The 21743-nt window shown below is 46.2% G+C and overlaps 1 protein-coding gene across 1 annotated transcript in view; it reads right to left on the reverse strand.

Moving 5' to 3' along the window:
* The window catches only part of CREBBP (CREB binding protein), a 120846-nt gene that overhangs the window by 20783 nt on the left and 78320 nt on the right, over positions 1 to 21743 (reverse strand). The window contains exons 6-19 of the mRNA XM_027961580.3: positions 18760 to 19002; positions 17522 to 17624; positions 17102 to 17248; positions 16167 to 16284; positions 15477 to 15648; positions 15151 to 15195; positions 12952 to 13076; positions 12178 to 12366; positions 10318 to 10734; positions 8374 to 8553; positions 7274 to 7463; positions 3048 to 3166; positions 2002 to 2241; positions 1623 to 1711 (exon numbers count right to left, since the gene is read on the reverse strand). Of these exons, the coding sequence (XP_027817381.1) occupies positions 1623 to 1711; positions 2002 to 2241; positions 3048 to 3166; positions 7274 to 7463; positions 8374 to 8553; positions 10318 to 10734; positions 12178 to 12366; positions 12952 to 13076; positions 15151 to 15195; positions 15477 to 15648; positions 16167 to 16284; positions 17102 to 17248; positions 17522 to 17624; positions 18760 to 19002 (2377 nt within the window). The remainder of the gene's footprint in view (positions 1 to 1622; positions 1712 to 2001; positions 2242 to 3047; positions 3167 to 7273; positions 7464 to 8373; positions 8554 to 10317; positions 10735 to 12177; positions 12367 to 12951; positions 13077 to 15150; positions 15196 to 15476; positions 15649 to 16166; positions 16285 to 17101; positions 17249 to 17521; positions 17625 to 18759; positions 19003 to 21743) is intronic.

Raw genomic sequence — 21743 nt, forward strand, 5'->3', positions numbered from 1 at the left:
TAAGGGTGTCAAATGGGGGTGTTACTGTGCCCACACCATCAACAGGCAGGTTCTGGGCTATGCGAAAGGTCTTTGGGCTAAAACTGTAAAAGGAGGGGCCAGAACTCCCAAAGCAACACTTGACACTGGGGAGAGACTCCACTACAAAGGCTATGATATCATTTCAAACTTTCAGTATTAAAATGCTTCCAGGGATAGAAGAGCATGCTAAAGGAGAAATTAAATTCCAAATGTTGAAATATTTTCATCAGGACAGCTGTGTCAGCAGCACTTCTGCTAGAGATGCCTGTTGGGGACTCACATCTTTTCCTGGAACCAGCATCTCACTGGGATAAGCGAGCCAGACTAGGCTTAGAAATCTTGTCTTAAGATGTTTTTAGGTCAACAGTTTTTTTTTTCCCCCAACAGCATTTTGATGGGAGCTGTTAATGAACTTAAATATGGTGAGATTTTTTAAATTTTAACCTTTTTTTTTTTTCAGCTGTGCCATGCGGCTTGTAGGACCTTAGTTTCCTGACCAAGGATTGAACCTAGGCCACCACAGTGAAAGCCCTGAATCCTAACCACTGGACTGCCAGGGAATTCCCTACATATTTTTTTAAAGAATAATTTTAAAAAATGTAATTGGAAGAAAAATAACTTCCAAATCATTCAGGCCTCTGCACGTACCCTTGAGTAAATAAAAAGCCTTGTACTTATCTTCTTTGAAGTGTTAGAACATACGCAATTACTACAAGCAAGCAAGATAAAAATAATCAAACATCAGACCCAAAAGCTGACATTTAATACCTCGACCTAAAGACAAAGTACAGGCATGAAGCTTCATCTTGGTCACATAAAGAATTCAGTAGTCAGTTCATGAAATGGAGGCAAGGTAACTGAATATGACCAAGAAATACCACCCGTTTCAAGGCAGGATGCCCTCATGCTATGGATACTTAGAGCCATGGATACCTCGGAGCTTAATTTTCAAGACAGGTCCCCAAACCAGGAAGCCATATTTAGGTAAGGGGATCAACAACAAAAATTATTTTCATTCTCCTTCTACTTAAGACAAGAGATCTACTCTTTGGCCATCTCCACATTTCAAGAGAAGAACCAAGATTTCTCAAGCATCCCTGTCACTCGCTAAGCCCTGAAAAGGCCACCTCCTGACAGGGAGTCATTCATAAACTCAATTCTTTAATGAATCAGCATAAACACAAGTCTTTCCATCAGCCTGTGCAGGTCAATTTACCTAGGCAAATATTTACAGTCAGACTGATAAAATACAAGGCTTCAACTTTATTAGTATCTTGAAAAAGGCCCATCAACCTTTATTAGAGTTAACTTCAACTCCAATTCTTTCTCATATGGTGACATTATGGCTTAACGAACGTTCCTAATCCAAAGAGTGCAGCAAGCAGCTTTGAGTTGAAATTCTATACTATACAAGCATGCTTTCAAGTTAAGAGACCCTAGGCCTAACTGAGTGACTGGGAAGAGAGAAGCAATGTAAACTGCAGCCTATTTCACTGAAACTTCAGGAAAGAAATAATGTAAGCAAGCTGCAATCAGATGAGTGTGCCTTGCCCTAAGAGCTTCTTTTTGTCCCGTAATTCAGAAAACTGCTCAGTGCTTACCTATTCTGATAGCTGTAGTAGGCAGCATCTCGAGGAATTGTACATAGCTGCTTCCCGTAGCAGCACAGAGTCTGTGGGGAAAACTCATACTGCAAAAACAAAGGAGAAAATATTAAAAATAAATGCATTTACTGTCATGTAATGCTCTGTCTGATATGGAGAACTAGATTTAGCTAGTAAATTAGTTGTTAGTACACTGAATAGTCTTTTAATGATTCTTTTGACCCATAAACACTTCTAGCTTCAGACAACCAACTGTTTTACAATAGACTGGACTCCATCTGGGTCCTTCTCAATATACAGGTGTGGCCCAAGTATTGAGTCCATCATATCCTCATAACATCCACTTTGGCTGAATTCAAAAATGTTCCAACTGTACCTTGCGTCCACAGCAATATCCAAGGGACTGCATGACGGGGTCAATCTCCTGCTCAAAGACCTCTGCGAGTTTGCTGCAGAACTTGTAGACCCGGGATGTCTTCCGATTATAGAGCCAGGCGTTGTTGAACATGAGCCAGACGTCGTCTACATACTGCCAGGGCTCCTGGTACTGCCCTGTATCCAGCTTCCGCTTGATGGTGGAAAGGTCCATGGGATTCTTCACAATGTCAAAGTAATCCTGAAAGACAAAAGGGTCTCAGTCTAGCTGATCCCAAACCCCAAATGTAAGCCTTATCTGGCAGCTTTACCTTAAAACAGCAGGAAGTACCAGTGTAACCTAACGAGTGACCAAAAAGAGAGCAACTCCTGACCTTCTTCTGGTTTTACTCTATGATGGTAGTTACTATTTCTAAGTGTGATCATATTACTTCAAAAGCAAATTTAAAGAAAAAAGATTAAATGAATAATTTAATAAAAGATGTCCTTTAGTGTCAGATTTTAAAAATAAGATTTTGATCGACTGAATTAAAACGGTGAGCATATTTATCAGACAGTATGTTTTTCTAGAGATTTACTTTTGGTCCTAGCAAGCAAAATGAAACTTAAGACAAACACAAAAACAGTAATAAGGCTAAATAGAACCTATTTATTCACCACGGCCTTTGCAAGAGCACCCAGGGATACCAAAGTGAGAGGCCCATGTGGTTTATAAGGGACTTTCACCACCAATTCTTTAAACTCACTCTTGTGGACAAAGTCTTAGCCACAAGTAAAGCAAGGCAACAGAGGCTGCATGCCCCAGGCTGGGCTTCCCCATCTCCCCACATCCCCCCATGACCCTGGGGCTTAATGGAATGGGGTGGGGGAACACACACATTTCAGTTAGTAAGACAAAAGTACATTACTATTTTGACAAAGAACTAATTTCTTTACATTCAGGGGAAAAAAATCTTACTCTACTCAATTTAGAGAGATTAAGCAAGTGTCGTGGATGCTCCTGAAGCACACTGGAAAAGCCACAGTGTTTTCACGACATCCACTTACTGGAATTCCCAGGAGCTGGGGATCCACAGGCTGCCGAAAAGGTAAGGACTCTGGATCCTGTCGGTACAGAGCTTCCAGGGTTGGCATCAGAGCCTGGCGCAACTCCTCCGGCTTGAAGACTGCAGTTAGAAAACACAGGAAACGACACTGTTGACAAGGCACCCAGACTCCTCCTGCAGAGCTTTTCAGTGGAAGCTGGGGTGCTTCTGAGAAGGCCCAAGTCACCTTCCCCCTGGCCGTGAGCACTTTCTCAAGCTACCATGCAAGGGTTCTGAGAACATAGTCACACTAGGGTTTTTAAAACTGCATCCACATCATGAGGCAAAACTACCACACTGAGACGTCTGCTTGCTCAACAAAAGATTTCCAACGCCAAATTCTGCTGGAACAGAAAAAAATTGAACCTAACTTCCAAAGCTGCCTCACCGATCAAATGTGTGGAAACAGAGCCGTTTTCACCAGAATGGGCCTTTTCTCCTCAGAAGAAACTTCTCTGTCCTGGGCGGAAGTAAACTCAGACCACCTGAGACAGATGGTTTTGTTACAACCTCACCAACAAACGTACAACATAAGGAAGCTACAAAAATATGCATTCTCCCCAAAAGTTCTCTATTGCCGCCTTGCACATGTAGCAATCAATAACCACGTTTCCAAGCTCCAGGCCCACTCACTTCCTACTACACTTCGTGGTGTCACCGACGTAAGCATAAACACTGGCTGCCATTCATTCACACAAGCCCCTCGTGAACTGCAAGGGTGCGGGAACTGTGAAGGCAGTGAGTGTCTTAAGACCCTCGCTAGTACACACTCCAGTGCACAGCCCAATCATCAGAGAGAGGCAAATACTGCGACGGGTTCTGATGGCTCAGGTCCTAAGTGATAGGAGGTTTCCACTTTATAGTTTTTCGGATTTTGAAAGTATTTTCTAGAACGGATGCATGGTAAGTTGTAAATTTATAAATCAGACTAAAATACCGTAAAAATTGTATTGAGTACAACGAGAGAAACAGGCACTGGTTGGGAAGTTTCTAGAGGGCTTACTGCCACCAGAGCAGGGACTGCCCAGGTGTCCTGATTGGCCCCCTGCGCTGCAGATCGCCTGGCGGTCAGTGAGCACCGGGGTCACCCAGTAGAGACATTCCCCTGCAGGCGCAAAGCCATGTCCAGAGCAGGTGTACCCCGTGGAGCTGTGAAACACAGGCAAACCCTGCCCTCAGCTAACCCTTTTTCTTCCAGGCTGCTTTTACAGAGCTTGGTTTTCTTTGAATAACTCTTTATAAGAAAACAATTCTTTAGTTAATCAATAGCTTCTTCATTCTTCTAAATCAGGGGTCAGCAAACCATGACCCACAGGCTAAATCTGGCCAGCTGCCTGCCTTTGTATGGGCCTGGGAACTGAGAATAGTTTTTAAGTTTTTTAATGGTTAGGGAAAAAAAGAATAATATTTCACGATATGTGAATTACACAAAATCACTGTTTAGTCTTCCAAAAGAAAGCTTTATCGGAACACAGCCATGCTCATCTGTGCATGTGTGTCTGTGGCTGCCTTCCCCGCACAAGGCAGGCACCGGCAGCTGCCACAAAAACCCAACGACGTACACAGTCCAAAACACGCCCTCCCTGGCAGCCCGGACGGTTTGCCGACGCACTGCCCCAGACCTGCTGGGCTTCCGGAGTTGATCTCTTACGGCGCTTACACGTGTCTCACTCTGGACGACTGCTCATTCATTCACTGAACATTTAAAACCTATGGCAAGGAAAAGTCATTTCTAACTCCTGTCTTTAACAACTACGTTGATGTGACAAGACTCCAAATGAGTGGAGGTAGCAGTCAGGAGCTGTACTTGAAACAAGTTCCTGCCACCGACCAGTGCGGTGTCCCATGAGCAAGTCACTCCACTTCTCTGGCTTGAAACCTCCAGACAACCAGAGGGGCCACATCAGCAGTGTCCACAGCATGGCCCACGGATGACTTGGGGATCCCCATGCTGTCTATGGGGACCGCACCAGCCTGTGCGGCTACCTGAATGGAAATGAATTAATATTAAAGTAAAAAACCCACTTCCTCAGGCACACCTGTCACACTTCAAGTGCTGAGGAGCCACACACAACTGGTTCCACCTCAGAGGCAGAGGTGGTTACAGAGAGGGGAGACATATGGCACTTCCATCATTGCAGAAAGTTCTAGCACTGTCTGAGGGGTTTTCTAGGGTGTGTGAAATCCAATTCATGATGCAAAATGATTTTCCCGGTAACACTAAGTCATCATTCGCTTTTTGCACTGTGTGTTGACATACGCACAGAAAGGGCAAGAGCAACAGGGAACACCGTGGACACCAGCGCGGCAACATGACCAGGCTGCAGCTCCAAACTTGACTCAGTGGCCACGAGCTCTTCAGGGCTGTCTTGCATACACAGGTTAAATGCCATCTGCACTTAACAAATGTCCTTGATGAAGGAGCAAAAAGCCTTACTTTCATTAAGTCTCAGCCCTTGGCTACATATTCTTTTATTCTGCGTGACAAACGGAGAAGCTGTCAGAAAGCATTTCTGCTGCAGGCAGTCGTCGTCTTCAGAGAAAGCACTCGTCTAAATGCTGAGCTAAGAGCTGAAGTAACTGCAATTTCTCACAAACACACAAAACTAGAGAGAATGGCTGACAGACAAGCTATGGTTACTCAGATCTGGATACTCGACAGACATTTTCTCAAAAATGAACAAAGTACACCAGTTACTTCCAGGACAACTGATGCTATTTGCTACCAATGATAAAATCTGGACTTTCATCAAAAAATTAGAATTTCTGAATAACTTGTATCTGCTACACAAGCTTGACAGCTTGTCAAAGTTTACAAGACTTTTTAAAGTGAGTCACAGTGATATTAATAAATGTGATTTTTTAAAAATATCACATAATAAAGTATGCCAACATTTGGAAGATGAGCCAAATTCCCAAATGACCAAAGGATCATGCTTTAAAAAAAAAAGGCATACAATGGCAAAAGAGCCAGTCTGAGTACAAGACAGAAACACTGTAGAGCACGAGAAATTCCGGGCTATGGATTCAGACTTCACACTGCAACCAGCCTTTAAGAAGCTTCTACTTGTTGAATTTTGGTGTAGTATCAAGAAAGAATTATCTACAAGTACCTGAAAAGGCTATTAAATGTTAAAATACTCTTGTCTATCAGCTACTTATCTGAGTGGGGCTGGATTTTCTCCATGTCCTTCAAACAACAGAATACAACAGTGAAGGGACAGGTAGCTATGAGAGTCCAGCTGTGTTCACTTAATTCTCCGAGAAACAAAACTGTGAAAAACAATGTCACCATTCCAGTTATTATTGTTGTGGAAGTTATTTTTCACAGAAGTGTGTTACTTATGGATGCCATGAAACAGATTCGCTTTTAAATACATGTTTAAAAAGACATCCAGCAGAGTAGAAGTGATAGATGATCCATACAAACAATAACTTCTCTGCGATGGTCAATTTTTAGGAGTGTAAAGAGGTCTGAGACCACAAGCCCGAGGCTTACTGTCCTCTGTGATCCCCAGGGTCCCAGGGCAGCAGGACTGTACAGCATCAGCCTCTGAGTTTTTCTGCCATCATTCCTAAACGCATCACCTGCACCCCTGAACCACCGAGCCTTGTCTCACATTTCTGTCACCTGACAATTTTCTGACACTGTTTCCTCCTCGCTACTTTGGACACATCTCAGATGGATCCTATCTGACCTCCACCGTGAGCCTGGCGCAGCCTGCTTACTCAGAACTCCAGCGTTCCCCTTCTCTGCCGCCCTCCTCCCGCTGCACTGGTCACTGGTCACTGCTCCCAGCCCCTGACTCTGGGTTCAGTTCCATCTGCACCAGCAGAAACCTACAAACTTAACGGCCCATGTGTTGCCATGGTAGTAACTCTCCAGCATCAAGCTCCTGGTCACCTTATCACTGGAGCCCATCAGTGGGTGTCCACGGCATGCCCAGTAAAGCCAGCACCAACCTTGGAGAGGCTGGGTGTGGGCTGCCCCTCAGAGCCCTAGCACAGACCCTGTGGGCTGGTGCCCTCGAGTCCAGCTGTCACCATTTCTAAAACTGGGGAATGGCCAGTAAGAAGGGCAACAGGAAGGGATGGAATTCTTTTTTTGCTTTAGCTTTGCATCCACATAATGCACTCCTAACATGACGGAAAAGCAGCGCCACGTAAGTCCCCGAGAACACGACCTACTTTTCTTGCGAGGCTGCGAAGGGGACGTGGACTGAGAGGCTGTGCCATTGGTGCTGCCCTCTTCTTCCTCTTTAGCTTCGACCTTCACTTCAGTTTTCTTTTCATCCACTTCCATTGGTTCTGACTTCTGCTCTGTTGGGTCTGTTTCTTCTTTAACTTGAGAAGATCCTTGTAAGTCCTCCTCCATCATCTTGGGAAAAACAGAGTCACAGACACAGATACATGACTATGAGAGACTTTTGTTATCACCCAGCCTTATCGGAAGGCCCTTAAAGTCTCTACAGGCTTGTTAAAACCTCCCCGAGTCAGAGCTACATCGATCACTCTCTCTCTCCCACAAGGAGAGGTCGAATGCCTGGGAGTCACTTTAACACAGTGCCAGTGCCTTATAGGCTTAAACACACACACTGCATATACCACTACCTCTTCAGTAGTTTTACGTGTATTTCTAGTTTGGAACAAGAATTCCCTCGAAAACTGCGGGAAGGATGGAAAGTCCAACTGCTCAGAGGCCTGGCAGATGAAGCCCACGAGAACAGCAGGAAGCGTGGAGGGAGGCAGTGGGGAGCAGGGGGGCACTCCGCAAACTGGAGCGGCCGTGACCCGCCTGAGCGACATGCCGGCGCTCCCACCCAGACGGCTCTGCTGCCACACAGTGCTGGCAAAGCTCCTCATTTTTCAAGAAAAGCCAGAAGTCTAGAGTATTATTTGTAATTTCCCATTTTAAAAATACTGTGTGGGCCAAACAAAATACATTTATAGGCTGAGTTCAGCCCACGGTCTGCCAGTTTTCAACTTCTGCCACAGGTTAATTAGTAAAAGAACACACCCCGTGAGCAGCCTGCCTCTGGAGAATTATAAATGAATGGGGAACAGCAATGAAAGAGTTGTTGGATGATTTAAACATTTAAAATATAAGCCAGTGCTCTTCACTTCTGGCAAAATAAAAATAAACCCATACCTAATATCTAAAAATAAACAACCAATCTGTTTCTAATCTCTTCCGCACGTGAACCATAACTGAGTGGGGTAGTGAAACACGACACGTGTTGGCGCCTCCGTGTGCAGCACATCCACCCATGTCCAGGAAAGGCACCTACCGCAGCCCCGGGCTCTCCCTTGGGCTCCCCAGCATCGGGCTCTGTGTCCTCAGTCTTGATCTCAGCCTTCATCTCCAGCAGTGGCACCTCGGGGCCTGGCTGCTGGGAGTTGGTTTCGGCGCTGGCCACTGAGGATGGAGTGGGGACCCTGTTATCAATGCTGGCTGCTGTCTGGGAAAGCTGTGGGGAAACCAAAATCACTTATCTTTGTAAACAACACAGATGATCTTAAACCCTGTTGCTCACCCAACAAAGATCCATGTTAATCTTTCTCAATACTAACCTAATAGGCACCCCTATTTGAGAGAATTGAAGGATGCAAGAGTTAAAGGAAGAGTTCCAGAGAAGTCATCAGGCAGAGACACAACTGACTTCTTGCCAACAATGCAGAGATGCGAGAGCAGAAGCTTTCTACACTATGACAGAAAATTATCTTCTGGGAATTTTCTACATAAGTCAGAGAACCTATTTTAAATTCAGTTCTTTCCAACAATGATACTAATGGTTTTGTTAAAAGGATGAATAATAAATATGTGTATATACACTGTCAGAAGGGGAATAAGGTACCTATATGGATTTCCCAGACGGTAAAGCGTCTATCTACAATGTGGGAGTGAAGTGAAGTGAAAGTTGCTCAGTCGTGTCCGACTCTGAGACCCCATGGACTATACAATCCATGGAATTCTGCAGGCCAGAATACTGGAGTAGGTAGCCTTTCTGTCTCCAGGGGATCTTCCCAACCCAGGGATCAAACCCAGGTCTCCCGCATTGCAGGCGGATTCTTTACCAGCTGAGCCACAAGGGAAGCTCCAGGTTTAGTCCCTGGGCTGGGAAGATCTCCTGGAGAAGGAAATAGCAACCCACTCCAGTGTTCTTGCCTGGAAAATCCCATGGACGGAGGCGCCTGGTAGGCTACAGTCCATGCAGTCGCAAAGAGTCGGACATGACTGAGCGACTTCACTTCACTTGGAACAAGAGTGTATAACTAGCCTGTTAACTGCAGGAACAGTGGTAGAGGAGTAAACAAATATTAAGAGATGAAATCTCCAAAAAAAACTCTCAAGTTTTCAAAGATTTACCTGATAAGAGTTTTAAGTAAACAAACAAAACATAACATTATAAAGGGATCTTATTCAGAGATAATATAAAATAAGAAACAAGAAGAACACTCCCTATGGAAAAATAAAAAGTGTCATCTTGGGACTCATCTTGGGATTAATTTTGACATTTTATAAATAAATATCCTCAGTCCCCACAAATAAAGTTAATGCATTTCAGGGGGAAGGAAGTTTTTAAGTTAGGCTGGTAAGAAAACAGATACCATGGCTCGGTGAGGAACAGTAGCCTCAGGCCCCTGGGGTGGGTGGGGATGGCCCCACGTGGGGGGGCCCGGCCGGCTGCCACAGCAGAGCACAGGACTGGGACACAGGATGTGCTGTGACCCTGCCACTGCCACCTCCCCGGAGGAGTGGGGAGATCTGAGCCACAGAAGTGCTAACCTGGCTGTGCCATTTTGTCATGAAAAAGAAAGAGCTTCCAGCTGGAAAACAAGGCTGACGGATAAGGTCAAAGTACGTACAATTAAAAACCTGACTTGTTTACCAAACCCTCAAGACAACTAAATCTCAGGGATCACCACCTGTGACAGGTGACGTTGCTGTGGATAGTTCAAATATTCTACAGAGGACCCATGTACGAGCTCTTTCAGTTGCTGATTTCTATAAGCTGGTTTAACTGGGAAGATAATCACAAGTCATGTCCTGCCAAACTTGGCCTCCAGAGCCCATTCTGGAATGAACATACAGCCTGTTACAGCTCCATCAGGTTGCGGACACACACGCTGTGCAGCTGCACCAAGACCTGTGGTGCTTCACGACCAATTGTTCAGGGGCAAGTTCTCATCTGCAACTCTGTGGGCAGACGGCCGCAGGCCGAGGGGCTCACCGGGGTGCCAGGGGGCTGCGTGTGCACGGGTGTCGGCTGCTGCTGCGATGACTGTGGGGTGGCCACCGACGGAGGCTGCACTGGGGTCTGAGGCTGTGGGGTCACCTGGGCCTGGGCAGCTGCCTGGACCGTAGGAGTACTCTGCGTCTGGCTGGCGCTGGGCACGGAGCCGGGAGTCGGGGTGGGAGTCTGCCCGGAAGACGACGCGGGAGTTGATGGCTGGGTAGGCGCCGCCGGCTGGGGGGGTGTCACCCCGGGAGCTGCTGGGTGCTGCAAAGACGGCATGCCAGCGGCTGTGGAGGCGGGAGGCGGGGTCTGATGCAGTGGCGGCTGTGTCACTGGTGGGCAAGGCAGCTGGCTGGCCTGGGGCCCAAGCATGTTCAGGGGGTTGGGAAGAGCAGCCCCCGGCACCTGCCCCTGACAGGCAGAAGGAAAAGAGAGAGTTAAAACTGTTCTCCCCTCCGTCTGACAATGTGGCAGCAGACATAAAGAATTAAATATATGAGAACCTGACACGGTTTCCGGATGAGGTCTGCTGACTACATGGGAACGTTCCGCTTGTAACATGTCATTGACCTGCACACTTATAGTAACCTGCTTTTGTAGTAATCAGACTTTGATTTACGTAAGTGTAGAAATCTCTGGCTTAAACAAACACACATACACTCCAGTTACTAGCTCATGTTCCATAATATCCACCAACAGCTAAGACCACTGGAAAAGGTATTTGTCTTTTATAAAAAAAATGAGTTACTCAAACACTGAAATGTTTAAATATGGTAGTTCTCAACTAGGGACATGCTTCAGAATTACCTGTGGGCCAACTAAAAAGCTACTCTGAATCTAGAGCAGGGATCTGCCAACCACACAGGGCCCAGGGCCAAACCCAGCTAGCTGCTGGTCTCTGTCAATAAAGCTTTATTGGCCAGCAGCCTGTCCATTCACTCACATGTGAATGCACATGTCTATGACTGCCTGTGTCACAACAGTGGAGCAGAGCAGTTCCCCCACGGCCCACCAAGCTGAAAATATCTACAGGACGAACCTGTCGACCTCTTTGCTAGAGAAATAAAATTTATGCAGATTAAGAATTAATTAATAGGCATCAGGCTTCCCTGGTGGCCCAGTGGTTAAGAATCCAACTGCCAGTGCAGAGGGCACAGGTTCTATCCCTGGTCGGGGAAGATTCCACATGTCGTGGGGCAACTAGGCCTGCGCGCCACAACTACTGAAACCCTCAAGCCTAGAGGCCAGGCTCCACAAGAGAAGCTGCCCCGGTGAGAAGCCTGGGCACTGCGCCAACAGTAACTTCCGCTCACTGCAACTAGAGAAAGCCCACACGCAGCAAGGAAGACTCAGCAAGCCAAACATAAATAATAACAAATAAAATTTTAAAAAACAATTAACTAATAAGTATTTATTTAGTGAATCTAGTGTAGTCACTGCCTCTTATTCAATGTTATTCATGTTAAGTTAAATAATGAATCTGACCTCTCAGGAGAACAGTTGGTCTGTTTTAAATATGTGTACATTTGTACACAGCAGCAATCTGATGCACTCTACCAGTTAATAGAAGTCGGGGAAAGGCAGTAAGGTGAGTGGAAAACAGTCCCCGCCAGCGTTATACTGAATGAGTGAAAACACACTCAATAAGAAGGGAACTACTCAAATGGCCCAGTTAGCTGGACTTCGCCTGGGCAGTTTAGACCAACAGGTGCTGAACCATTAAGCGTGAACTCAAGGGATTTTTCCTCCCTCCCTCTTCAAAAACCAGCGTCTCTCAGGATCACATGTGAAGCTTAGAATTTAAAACATACAAACAAAAATTAAGAAAATGACAACTACAACGATGGACAGTACCTGTGGAACGCCAGCCTGCGCCGCTGGCTGCCCCATGCCCACGCTGCTCACACTCAGCGCCCCGCTGGACGACGGGAACTGGCTCTGCGGGAGGAACTGGCTCTGCGCAGGCGCCTGGGCCATCATGCTGTTGGCGTGCGCGCCCATCATGTTCGGAGGCTGAGGCATTCGGGACGGAGAAATGGCCATCTACAAGACAGCGTGAGCCACTGCGTTTAGAGGGCTGCAGGGCCCGTGTCTCCAGGGTGAATCGAAAGAGAGGGGAATCTGCAACTCCCCCCGTCACAGGAGGGGACCCCCCCCATGCACTAAGACCTCCCTGCTCCCAGGCATTCTGCACACTTTTCCACGCAGGTCTCTAATGAGCCAGCTCCACACAGTCCTCTGAACAGAAATCAACAGCATGCCATAGTATAAAGTTCACATACGCCTTTTAGGAGTTCTCGGACTAGTTTAGAAAGCAGCCTCAGGAGAGGACGCTCTGAGAGCCAGCGGATGCTGACACCTTTCCTCTCATTCTGTCACACATCCCCAGAACTCCCATCTTCTCACAAAGTCACAGGTGCCAAGGAATCTCTCATTTCAGTAAAAATAAGTGACGGTCAAATAATGCTTGTAGTAATAAGGACCAGAGGGCGAGATGGAGTTGCCAAAGCACAACACTATCCAAAGGAACAAGCGCCACAGGATTCCCAACCTCCAAGCTCCCGCGGGAGAACTGTCCTGTTGCAGCAAGCCCGTCTCAGCACAGCTGAGCGGAGGACAAGCACTTACCCCTGGAACAGAGCCCATGCTGTTCATCGGGACAGAGTGGTTCATGGGGGATGCCGCACGCGGTCCCATGGGCGCTTGTGGCAACTGTACGTTCCCCAAGGATATTGGGTTAAATGAATTCATCCCTGTAAACGTACCCACAACAGTTCATTAGGAAAAGCACCCACAGGAAAACAGAATGACGATTTGCTAGAGAAACTTGAAGCCAAATAAGATGGAACACACACACTACATACACAACTGAAAGGAGACCAGTCAATCAGAAAAGATGGCTGAGCAACAGACTGCTCAGATCCAGGAACAACGGCACCACCATGGGGTGGGGAGGCGGTGGGTGGGGAGCAGGCAGGGCAGCGTGAGGAGAGGAAGGTGGCGCGTCAGGGAAGCTGCGAGCAGCTGAAGCCAAGGCAGCACTCGGCGCCAGAGCATCCCAGGGTCCGAGTGACGGGGCAGATGGGTGGGTGGGGCGGTGGGAAGGAGCACCCACCACGCATGGAGGAGGCCTGCTGAGGCCAGGGCACCCTCTGAGCCAACCCCTCAGAGCCTTCTGGACCACCTGACTCCCGGCAGGAAGCCCGCTCCCATCACCCCAGGCCCTCCAGCTCTTTGGCTGGGCTTACATTTATTGTTAGAATCTGGGATAAGACTCAAAACTTGGCTTTAATTTTGCAAGGACATTAAGCATTTAGAAAGTGCCCAAGGGCTGGCGGTTCTCAGCTTCAGCCTCCTCTCTGCCGACTGGAAAGGTCTCACTTTCATGGCTGCCTCGGCCTTCCCAGGGGTGCCACACCGTGAACTGCAACCCTCCCCAGCCGCTACCCGACTCTGGGCCACGGAGCCTCTCTGCCTGTAATTTCCCACAATCCTCTGTGAACTCTGAGCTCAATGTAAATGCTGCTTCAGTAAGTCTCAGGACTTAGCCCAGTCCTGTGGCCGTGAACAGAATCCTGAGGCACAGCCTTAACTGTGGAGCAGGAGAGGGCATCACAGAGCACCGGTCCCCTCAGCACCAGTGAGAAATGTCCCCCTGAGTAACTAGGACTTTCCAGGAAGCCCACAGAACAAAGGGCCCTGCTCTTCTGGAGGGTTTTATTGACAAGAGGAGATTTTACTGAGCAAGCGAAAAAGATGCACGAAGAAGCGGCACCGTAACAAGTTCCTCTCCACAGACCTGGACGTGCCGCTGACAGGGGCATGCAAGCGCTTCCTTCAAAGGCTCCTCCGTCCACACTCTGCTCAACAGCCCCCTTCTCAGACCCCAGAGCAGCAGACTCGTCCACCCTGTCCCTGATACAGCACCCTGCCCCTCCGAAGGCTCAATTTCTCTGCCTTCTTGATTTCTTTCACTCTTCACATCTGGTTCATCTGAACAAGTCCCTGAAAACTTTCCTCCGCAGTATCATCAGCAGCTCCACCAGGTCTGGTGTGGTGTGAAGGACGATCACCACAGCTGTTAGAATGACCACTCTCTCCCTGAACTACTCCACACACAGCAGCAAGGCCCTGCTTTGGAATCTGCTGGATAATGTCACCATCTCATTTCACAATCAGCAGAAACATCCTACTGTTCAGGTCTCAACCTGCCAAGAGCTGTAAAAACTCTGAAATGACCCTCACCCCCAAACTCAAATGACTGCTTCAACCACGACCAAAGACTCTCAACTTGAGAAAGAACCTCTGGAAGCTGCTCAGACTAGTTGCCAGGAGCACAGGCCCTCCTCGGCGAGCCTGGTAGGCATGGCGCCTGTGCTCAGTAGCCCAGAGCAGCCTCACCCGTCCCTCCCACCCCCCTAATCAGGGTGCTCGGGCTTTAGGATAGGCCTGACACCCTACTTACAAATGCTCAGAAATGCTTCTTTCCCCCTCCTACAATGCTTTTTTTTTTTTTTGAGACTCTTCCAAGAGAAATGTTTCCTCTTGTCCATCAAAAAAAAAAAAAAAAAAAAAGTGAACGCCTACTTCTGATCTCCTTGGAGAGCTTTGCTGTGATTTCCAAACTTCCAAATGCAACAGATGTTCATACTACCTGTGGACATGCACCATGCTCATCACTGGGGTAGGGGGGTGGGGGAAGCAATTAGAAAAGAAAAACTGAAGGAAAAATGGAGAGAAAGAAATACACAGGGAAGAGGACAAACCAATAAACTTTGTGTGGCAGAATGTTAAGCTAAAATATGATTTACAACAACAGTTAAATACCTTGAGAAACCTGCATACGATTCACTGGAAGAGGCATGGGCCCATCTACAATGGCAGAAAAAAAAAGGAGGTTACTTAAAATAATCCTTTAGATTTAAAGAGAAGAGCAGATCCAAAAGTGCTGTGCACTCTGATGCCAGCACACCCTTTAAAGGGCCTTTCTGTGAGACTCAACGTCTAAACATAGGCCACCACAGCACACAGCCACTACCACATGCTTTCAAAGCAACAGGTTTCCTGGGAATGTAACTCTGTGTGCTGAGAAACGCACACCAAACGCGGAAAGACACAGAGGGGACAGACCGGGGCGGGACATGCAGTCTTACTCGGAGGTCTCACAGGCTGCGCCTGGGGTATTCCAGGCGGCTGTGTCCCGGGGGCTGGTAAGGCTGGCTGGTTACCCAAGATGCCTTGTTTGTGTAAACGTGATCTCCGCTTTTCTTCTAGCTCTTTTTGAATCTTGTAGATTTTCTCTGCTAGTAAGTGATAGTATTCATCCTAAAAAGCAGCAACATTCAATACTAGTTATTTGCAAACAAACAACTGATCTGGTTTTGTAGGGTCTAACAAACTAATGAACTTTTAAATTAAAATTATTTACACTGGGTAAAGTATTCAGCACTTCTAACTCATAAACCAAAGCCCAGGGATGCTATGTGACTTAACAGTCAGGGGGTACTAAGTCCTCATGACAGTTCATTCCACAGCTGAACCTCTTCTTGCATACTCACTGACACAGGTGACAACATAGTATAACAACACTCCACTATAAAGTATACCCACAAATTAGAAAAACTTCATTTACCCCTGTAGTGGGGACACTTTAAGATTTTGCAGTTACAAACCAAGAGAGGTATGCAGGGAGGACCTCAAGTCTTAGCTGGGACATCTCCCTGGTCAGTGTCCTCAGGCGAGGAGACCAGCAGGCTGATGGAAGCCCCCCTCCTCCCCACGTCCAGACCTGCAGTCACAGGTCACCCGGGGGCCATGCGGCTGGAACGCGAACGCTGACCCACCCTGCTGTTGGCAGACTCGTACATGTCCCCTTCTACTTTCTTAGCGTAGGCCACCAGGTTCTCCATGCGGCGATCCTTCAGGGCTGCAGGGTCAGGTGTCGGGAAGATGGCTTGGACACTGAAAGGACAGCGCGTACTCTCAACCTACTTTTAGTACAATGTCAACATCCTGCCATTTCAGACGTGACCCGGGAAGAGAAGAAACCGCGGTCTACCTCTGGGCACAGTACATTGCTGAGAGACCCCCAATCTCTTGCCTAGTTCATGCGCAGTCACTCTCTGGAGACAATGCTGATCTGCCAATTTATCCACAAATCAAACACAACAATATTTTGCTATTAACAATAAGTGCTTGACCAACTCAAGAATAATATGATTTTGAATTCCTAATCTTTAAACTACTAAGTACAAAAAATTTTGATTAAAATAATGAAGGAGAAAAAAAAGAAAACTCCATCGGAATCGAGTTGATTAATGTCACCCTTCATTTAACTTAAATTGCTGGAGAAATCAACTATTAATTTCCCATGTTAATTGTATGATGGTATTGTGAAGCCATCCGTATTTACTAGGCCCAAATTCCTGCAATTCTCAGGGCTCCCCACAACTATAGCCTTGAGCCATAAAATAAGACAAGCTTCTGAGTGAGTTCCAGCTCCCCATGCACTGAGAGTTTAGAAAATAGGCCTGCCCCTGTGACATGGGTCAAAGTTCATATTCCTTTCCAGGATCCACTGGGCACTCAGAATCTGGGATCCTCCAGCCTCCCTAAACAAGCACGTGATCCCCTTCAGTTGCAAGGGTATGATCACCTGGGACACAAAAGAACACCTGGGAGTTAAATCAGATACCCAGGAAACTGCAAAACTATCACACTGCCATCAGTCACAAAGTGCTTCCATCACATGTGAGTAACAGGCGAGAGGGCCACGTACAGTTTATGCACTAGATGGCTCCGCAGGTCCTGAGTGACGTGTTCATGCCAGCTTTTCCGAACGCCAGTGCTGGAAGGAGGTGCTGCTGCAGGTATAGTGCTAAGGGTGCCAATGTTCCCAGAGTTTGAGCCATCATTCATCAGGGGGCTGAGGGGAGAGGAAGAACAGGTCATCCAACTGGAAAAGTGACTCACATGACATTCATCCAACTAAGGGTCTTCAACCATATGTGACTTTAAACTCTGTTATCTGTTAGAAAGAAAGAAAGAGGGAGGGAGGGAGGGAGGGGAGAGGGAGAGAGAAGGGAGGGAGGGAAACAGCCCTACACTTTAGAAAGAACCAAGAGTTCTATGTGGTTCCCAGCCCACTTTAACATGTGACTGTCACTCAGACAGGAGCCAAATGAAACAAGGGTCTTACTTTGTAGCCCCAAGGGAAGTTGGAAGAGCTGATTCTGAAATCAAGTTTGGTGGCTGCTGATCTGTTGTTATTCCTCCTGCTGGAATGTTCATTGGGTTATTTCCTGAAAGACAAAAAGAAAAGGAATCAACGAGCTCCTAAATTATACACCTCAAAGTCCTAATAACAGATAAGTCACATATAAAGAAATGATTCTTATGAAAATTATTCTTATGACTCATAATAATAAATGCTATGGCAGGAACTCTGGGAGTTATATTTTCAATAATGGTGGTCAAATTGTATAAATTCAATTGCTTCCCATCGCACTTGAAAACCAAAGAAGAGCATTTCTACGGAGGCTGGCTGGCAGCATGAATGCTTGGCGGCTATGGAAAAAAATCAGAAATGATCCATCTGCAGCTTCGGTTTTGATTCTGGCTTCATTCCCATCACATACACTTCTTCATCTTTTTGTTTTGCATATCAGAAGATAAAAATCATAGAAATTAACTTCACGTGAAGAAGACAAAAGGTCAATTTGTCTACAGTATTCGTTCTAAAGTAAGAGAAAGGTGGGATGCAGGTTAATAGTCTTGTTCCAGATTATACCACCAACAGAAGTGGTGTCAGACTGGAAGGGACATTTCAAGACTCCAACCCAGTCTTCTAGCCAGCAGGAGTCAGAGATGCATTAGGGCAACTATTTCCCAACACGCAACAGATGAAGTATCTTTAAAGTGAAAATACTTTATTAGGAAAAGAACCAAACCACCACAACAACCCTGTTCTGAGATCCCTGTTAGCTTGGCCGGATTCAGACTGGTCGGCTCTAGTCACACGTAGTCCACAACCAAGAAATGCTAGGAGCTGCAGAGTCAAGGCAAGTGGTACTGCCCTAATTCCAACCTGTGAGATTTTGCATTCTGAGCCATGTGAAATGCCCTTTATGAAAACTATCCAGACACAAGTGACAAAAATGTTGGTTCATTTGCAAATGTGATTCATCTTACAAGCCTGTAACATCTTCAGTGTACCTGACTCTTTAGCCTTTTCCTGGAATTTTTTTATTTTAATCATTTAAAAGACACCATTCACCATAATATATATATTTGAATTTTATTACATATATATATATTTAAATTTAAAATTTGAATTTAAAGTAAAACAGTAGCTGAAAACAGCCCTGGGCTCCAGAAGGCTCGTCATTCCCGACACTGCATTTGCACAAGGAAGTTCTCGAGAGTCCTTTCACCTACCCAGGGGGTTGAGACTCCTCATCTGCTGGTGAGTTTGAGGCTGTGCTGGTTGCTGGCCAGGAACCTGAGGCTGCAGCTGCGTCTGGGGCTGGTTCAGGTAGGGGAGTCCAAGAGCAGCATACGCTCGTTGCATGGAGCTGGGGTCTATCGGATTTGGGTTACTTAAAGAAGTGGCATTCTGTTGGCCGGTGCCAACAGAACCAATGGTGTTTTGAATTCCACTAGCTGGAGACCCCAGGATGGCTATAAGAACAAACAGACAAACACAAGAGATAAGTAAAAGGGAAAAGTCTACAAGTGAGTTAAAAACGACTGAAAAACAAGTAAAATTTTATCAGAAGACCACCTATGTATATCATGAAGCACTGGAACCCCGCTACCAAGAAAGGAACTGTGCAGACAGAAGGAGCCCATTCTATTAATTTCATCTGCACAGCGGCACCCGAAGAACAAAAATCTGAAGAGAATTCAAGCTTCTATGTTAGAAAACAACGGACCAGAAAATCAGCGATCACACAGTCAAGGTCAGCGTGTATTAAATGTAGAGGCTCATAAGAAGTCTGTTCTGGGGAAACAGCAAACATGGGAAAACATGGGGGTCATCAGCCTCCACTGAGGCGAGCTAAGAAGCCCCTCCTGCTGCTGCTCCTCGGGGTCCCTCACTGCTCAGTGCACAGGCACAGAGGAGGAAGAGGAGGAGGAGCGGAGGAGACGCCTAGTTGGTCAGTTCTGTTACTTATTAACCTAATTAATATCTTAATTACTAAAGGTATCAAGTAACAGTAACTTAATTACGATCTCTGACACAATCTTCCAAAAAACAAAACTGCATTTCCTTGAACCCATGGTGTACAGTGACCAGGCAACACCACGCCTTTCTCTGCTCCGAGTTTCCTACGTGGGAGGGCACGATGCTAAGCTCTCTGCTATGTGAAGCTGTTCAAGAAATACCGTGGCTGACTGAGGAAAATCTGTAGCAACATAAAGAGCTCCATTCCCAAGGGCTTCAAAGTTAACAGAGAAGACCCAAATACCCATCTGTCCGTCTGTCTGTCCATCGTCCAAATGTCCTAATCGATTCAACATATGGCAGAAGTTCTGCATCATACCACTGATTCTTATTTTTAACAGTTCCTTTCTTTCCAACTTCCCCAAACTTCAGAGCCATGTCATAAACAGCAGGTTATAAAACTGATACTATAACATAAGATCTTTGAGACATAAAACACTATCACAAAATTTTTCTTTAAAATTCAGACCATTACTGTAATAATAATATCTTCACATCACCATCAGCACAATTATAATATAAACAACTCAAACACTTATCCGAGTAACTTAACGAAACCAAAATGTGTTTAAAAAAAAGCCCTTGATAATTACATATTCCATACTATTTAACTTTTCTAAGAAGAATATTCAGATCTCAAACTCATTAATGCTCATTAGACACAATTATATACACCAAGCACCTCATTATTATAAATGAAAAGCAATTTCCAAGGTACATTTTATGATAAGTATGTAGCTCTTAAATAAGTCATGTATAATACTTTTAAAGGTATTTTTTCTAATAGTTAATACTCCACGAAACTTTAAGCACATGCCATTGTACTACTGAAACTGACATGCTGACTCATCTAAAGGAAGTGCAGTGGAGAAAGGCAAGTGACAGTGCTAAGATGACTTGTTTTTCTATTACTCTGTGGGGTAAGGAGGAACAGACCTAGGCCTATATTGACTTGCATATTGATCAACTGCGGAGAGAGAGGAATTTAAAGAAACAAGGTGTACAAGGCTTTGGGTTTTGGGTGAAGATGCAATAGCAGTGCCTCAACAATGATTTCTTTCTACTAAAATCCACTCATGTCCACACTTCCCCAAATGCCATCCTTTTACCCCAAATTCCCCATCCTAGGAGGAGGGCCACTCCCAAGCTCAAGGCCACTTATGGACTACTTACGGACTTCCTCCTCTCATGGAAGCTGCTGACTTGGTCAATGTAATTTTTGTGTGTGTTAAAAGCATTTATGTCTTAAAGTACACATTACTGTGGTTTTTTTTTTTACTTTAAAAGAAAACATATCTATCTGAAGACAAGCATTTGGTACTTGACATTTTTAACTAATTTAGAGACAAGGAAAACAAAATACAAACAAATAAAAAGGTCTCTGAAAAACAGACATGGCCCAATCTGAGTCCAAATGCAGCTATGAGATAACATCTATGCTTCAGGGACAAGGAACGCAGGCATTTCCTACGGGGCAGATGGCTGGAAGGGGAGTTACCTGGTGAAAGCCACCACAAACTCTAAGTCCTACAAGCTCAAGATGCTTCTGCTTTCCATAAACACCCTGCAGGCGTCCGGGCAGCAGCTGGCCTTCCCTGAACCCCCAAGCTCGCCCCGTGGCCTCCGGGCCTCTGCTCCTCTCTGGACACCTGCGACTCCTGCACCTGCTCCCTCCCTCACTTCCAAGCACAGACTCCACAACAGACAGACAACAGGACAGAAGCGAGCAGTCTGCGCTCATGGAGCTCAGGGTCTGCTGGGAGAGCAACATCCCTATCCAATAATGAAAGGCTGCAGCCCTGGGTCCTATATCAGAGACAGCAGTCTCTGATCAAGACGATCAAGACCGTCTCCTCTTCCCTGCACGTTCCCTGCAGCGGGACCTGCGTGTGCCTCACAGAACTCTCCTCCCACCAGGGCGCTCGCCTCAAGGTGCAGTCACGGAGCAGGCGCCCTCCCAGCACCGCAGCACTGAGCAAAAACGTGAGGAGTGCTAAGACAGCAACGCTCCACGTATCTGGTGTCATTGAGAATACAGCCTGCTGCATGAATCAATTTTACACATTATTGATACTTACCTCTTTGTTTATTTTGGCCGTGCTGCGTGGCTTAAGGGATCTTAGTCCCAGGCCCTTGCAGTGAAAGTGCCAAGTCCTAAGCACTGGATCGCAGGGAACTCCCAATATTTACCTCT

The sequence above is a fragment of the Ovis aries genome, chromosome 24 (assembly GCF_016772045.2).
Source record: "Ovis aries strain OAR_USU_Benz2616 breed Rambouillet chromosome 24, ARS-UI_Ramb_v3.0, whole genome shotgun sequence".
Classification (NCBI taxonomy): domain Eukaryota; kingdom Metazoa; phylum Chordata; class Mammalia; order Artiodactyla; family Bovidae; genus Ovis; species Ovis aries.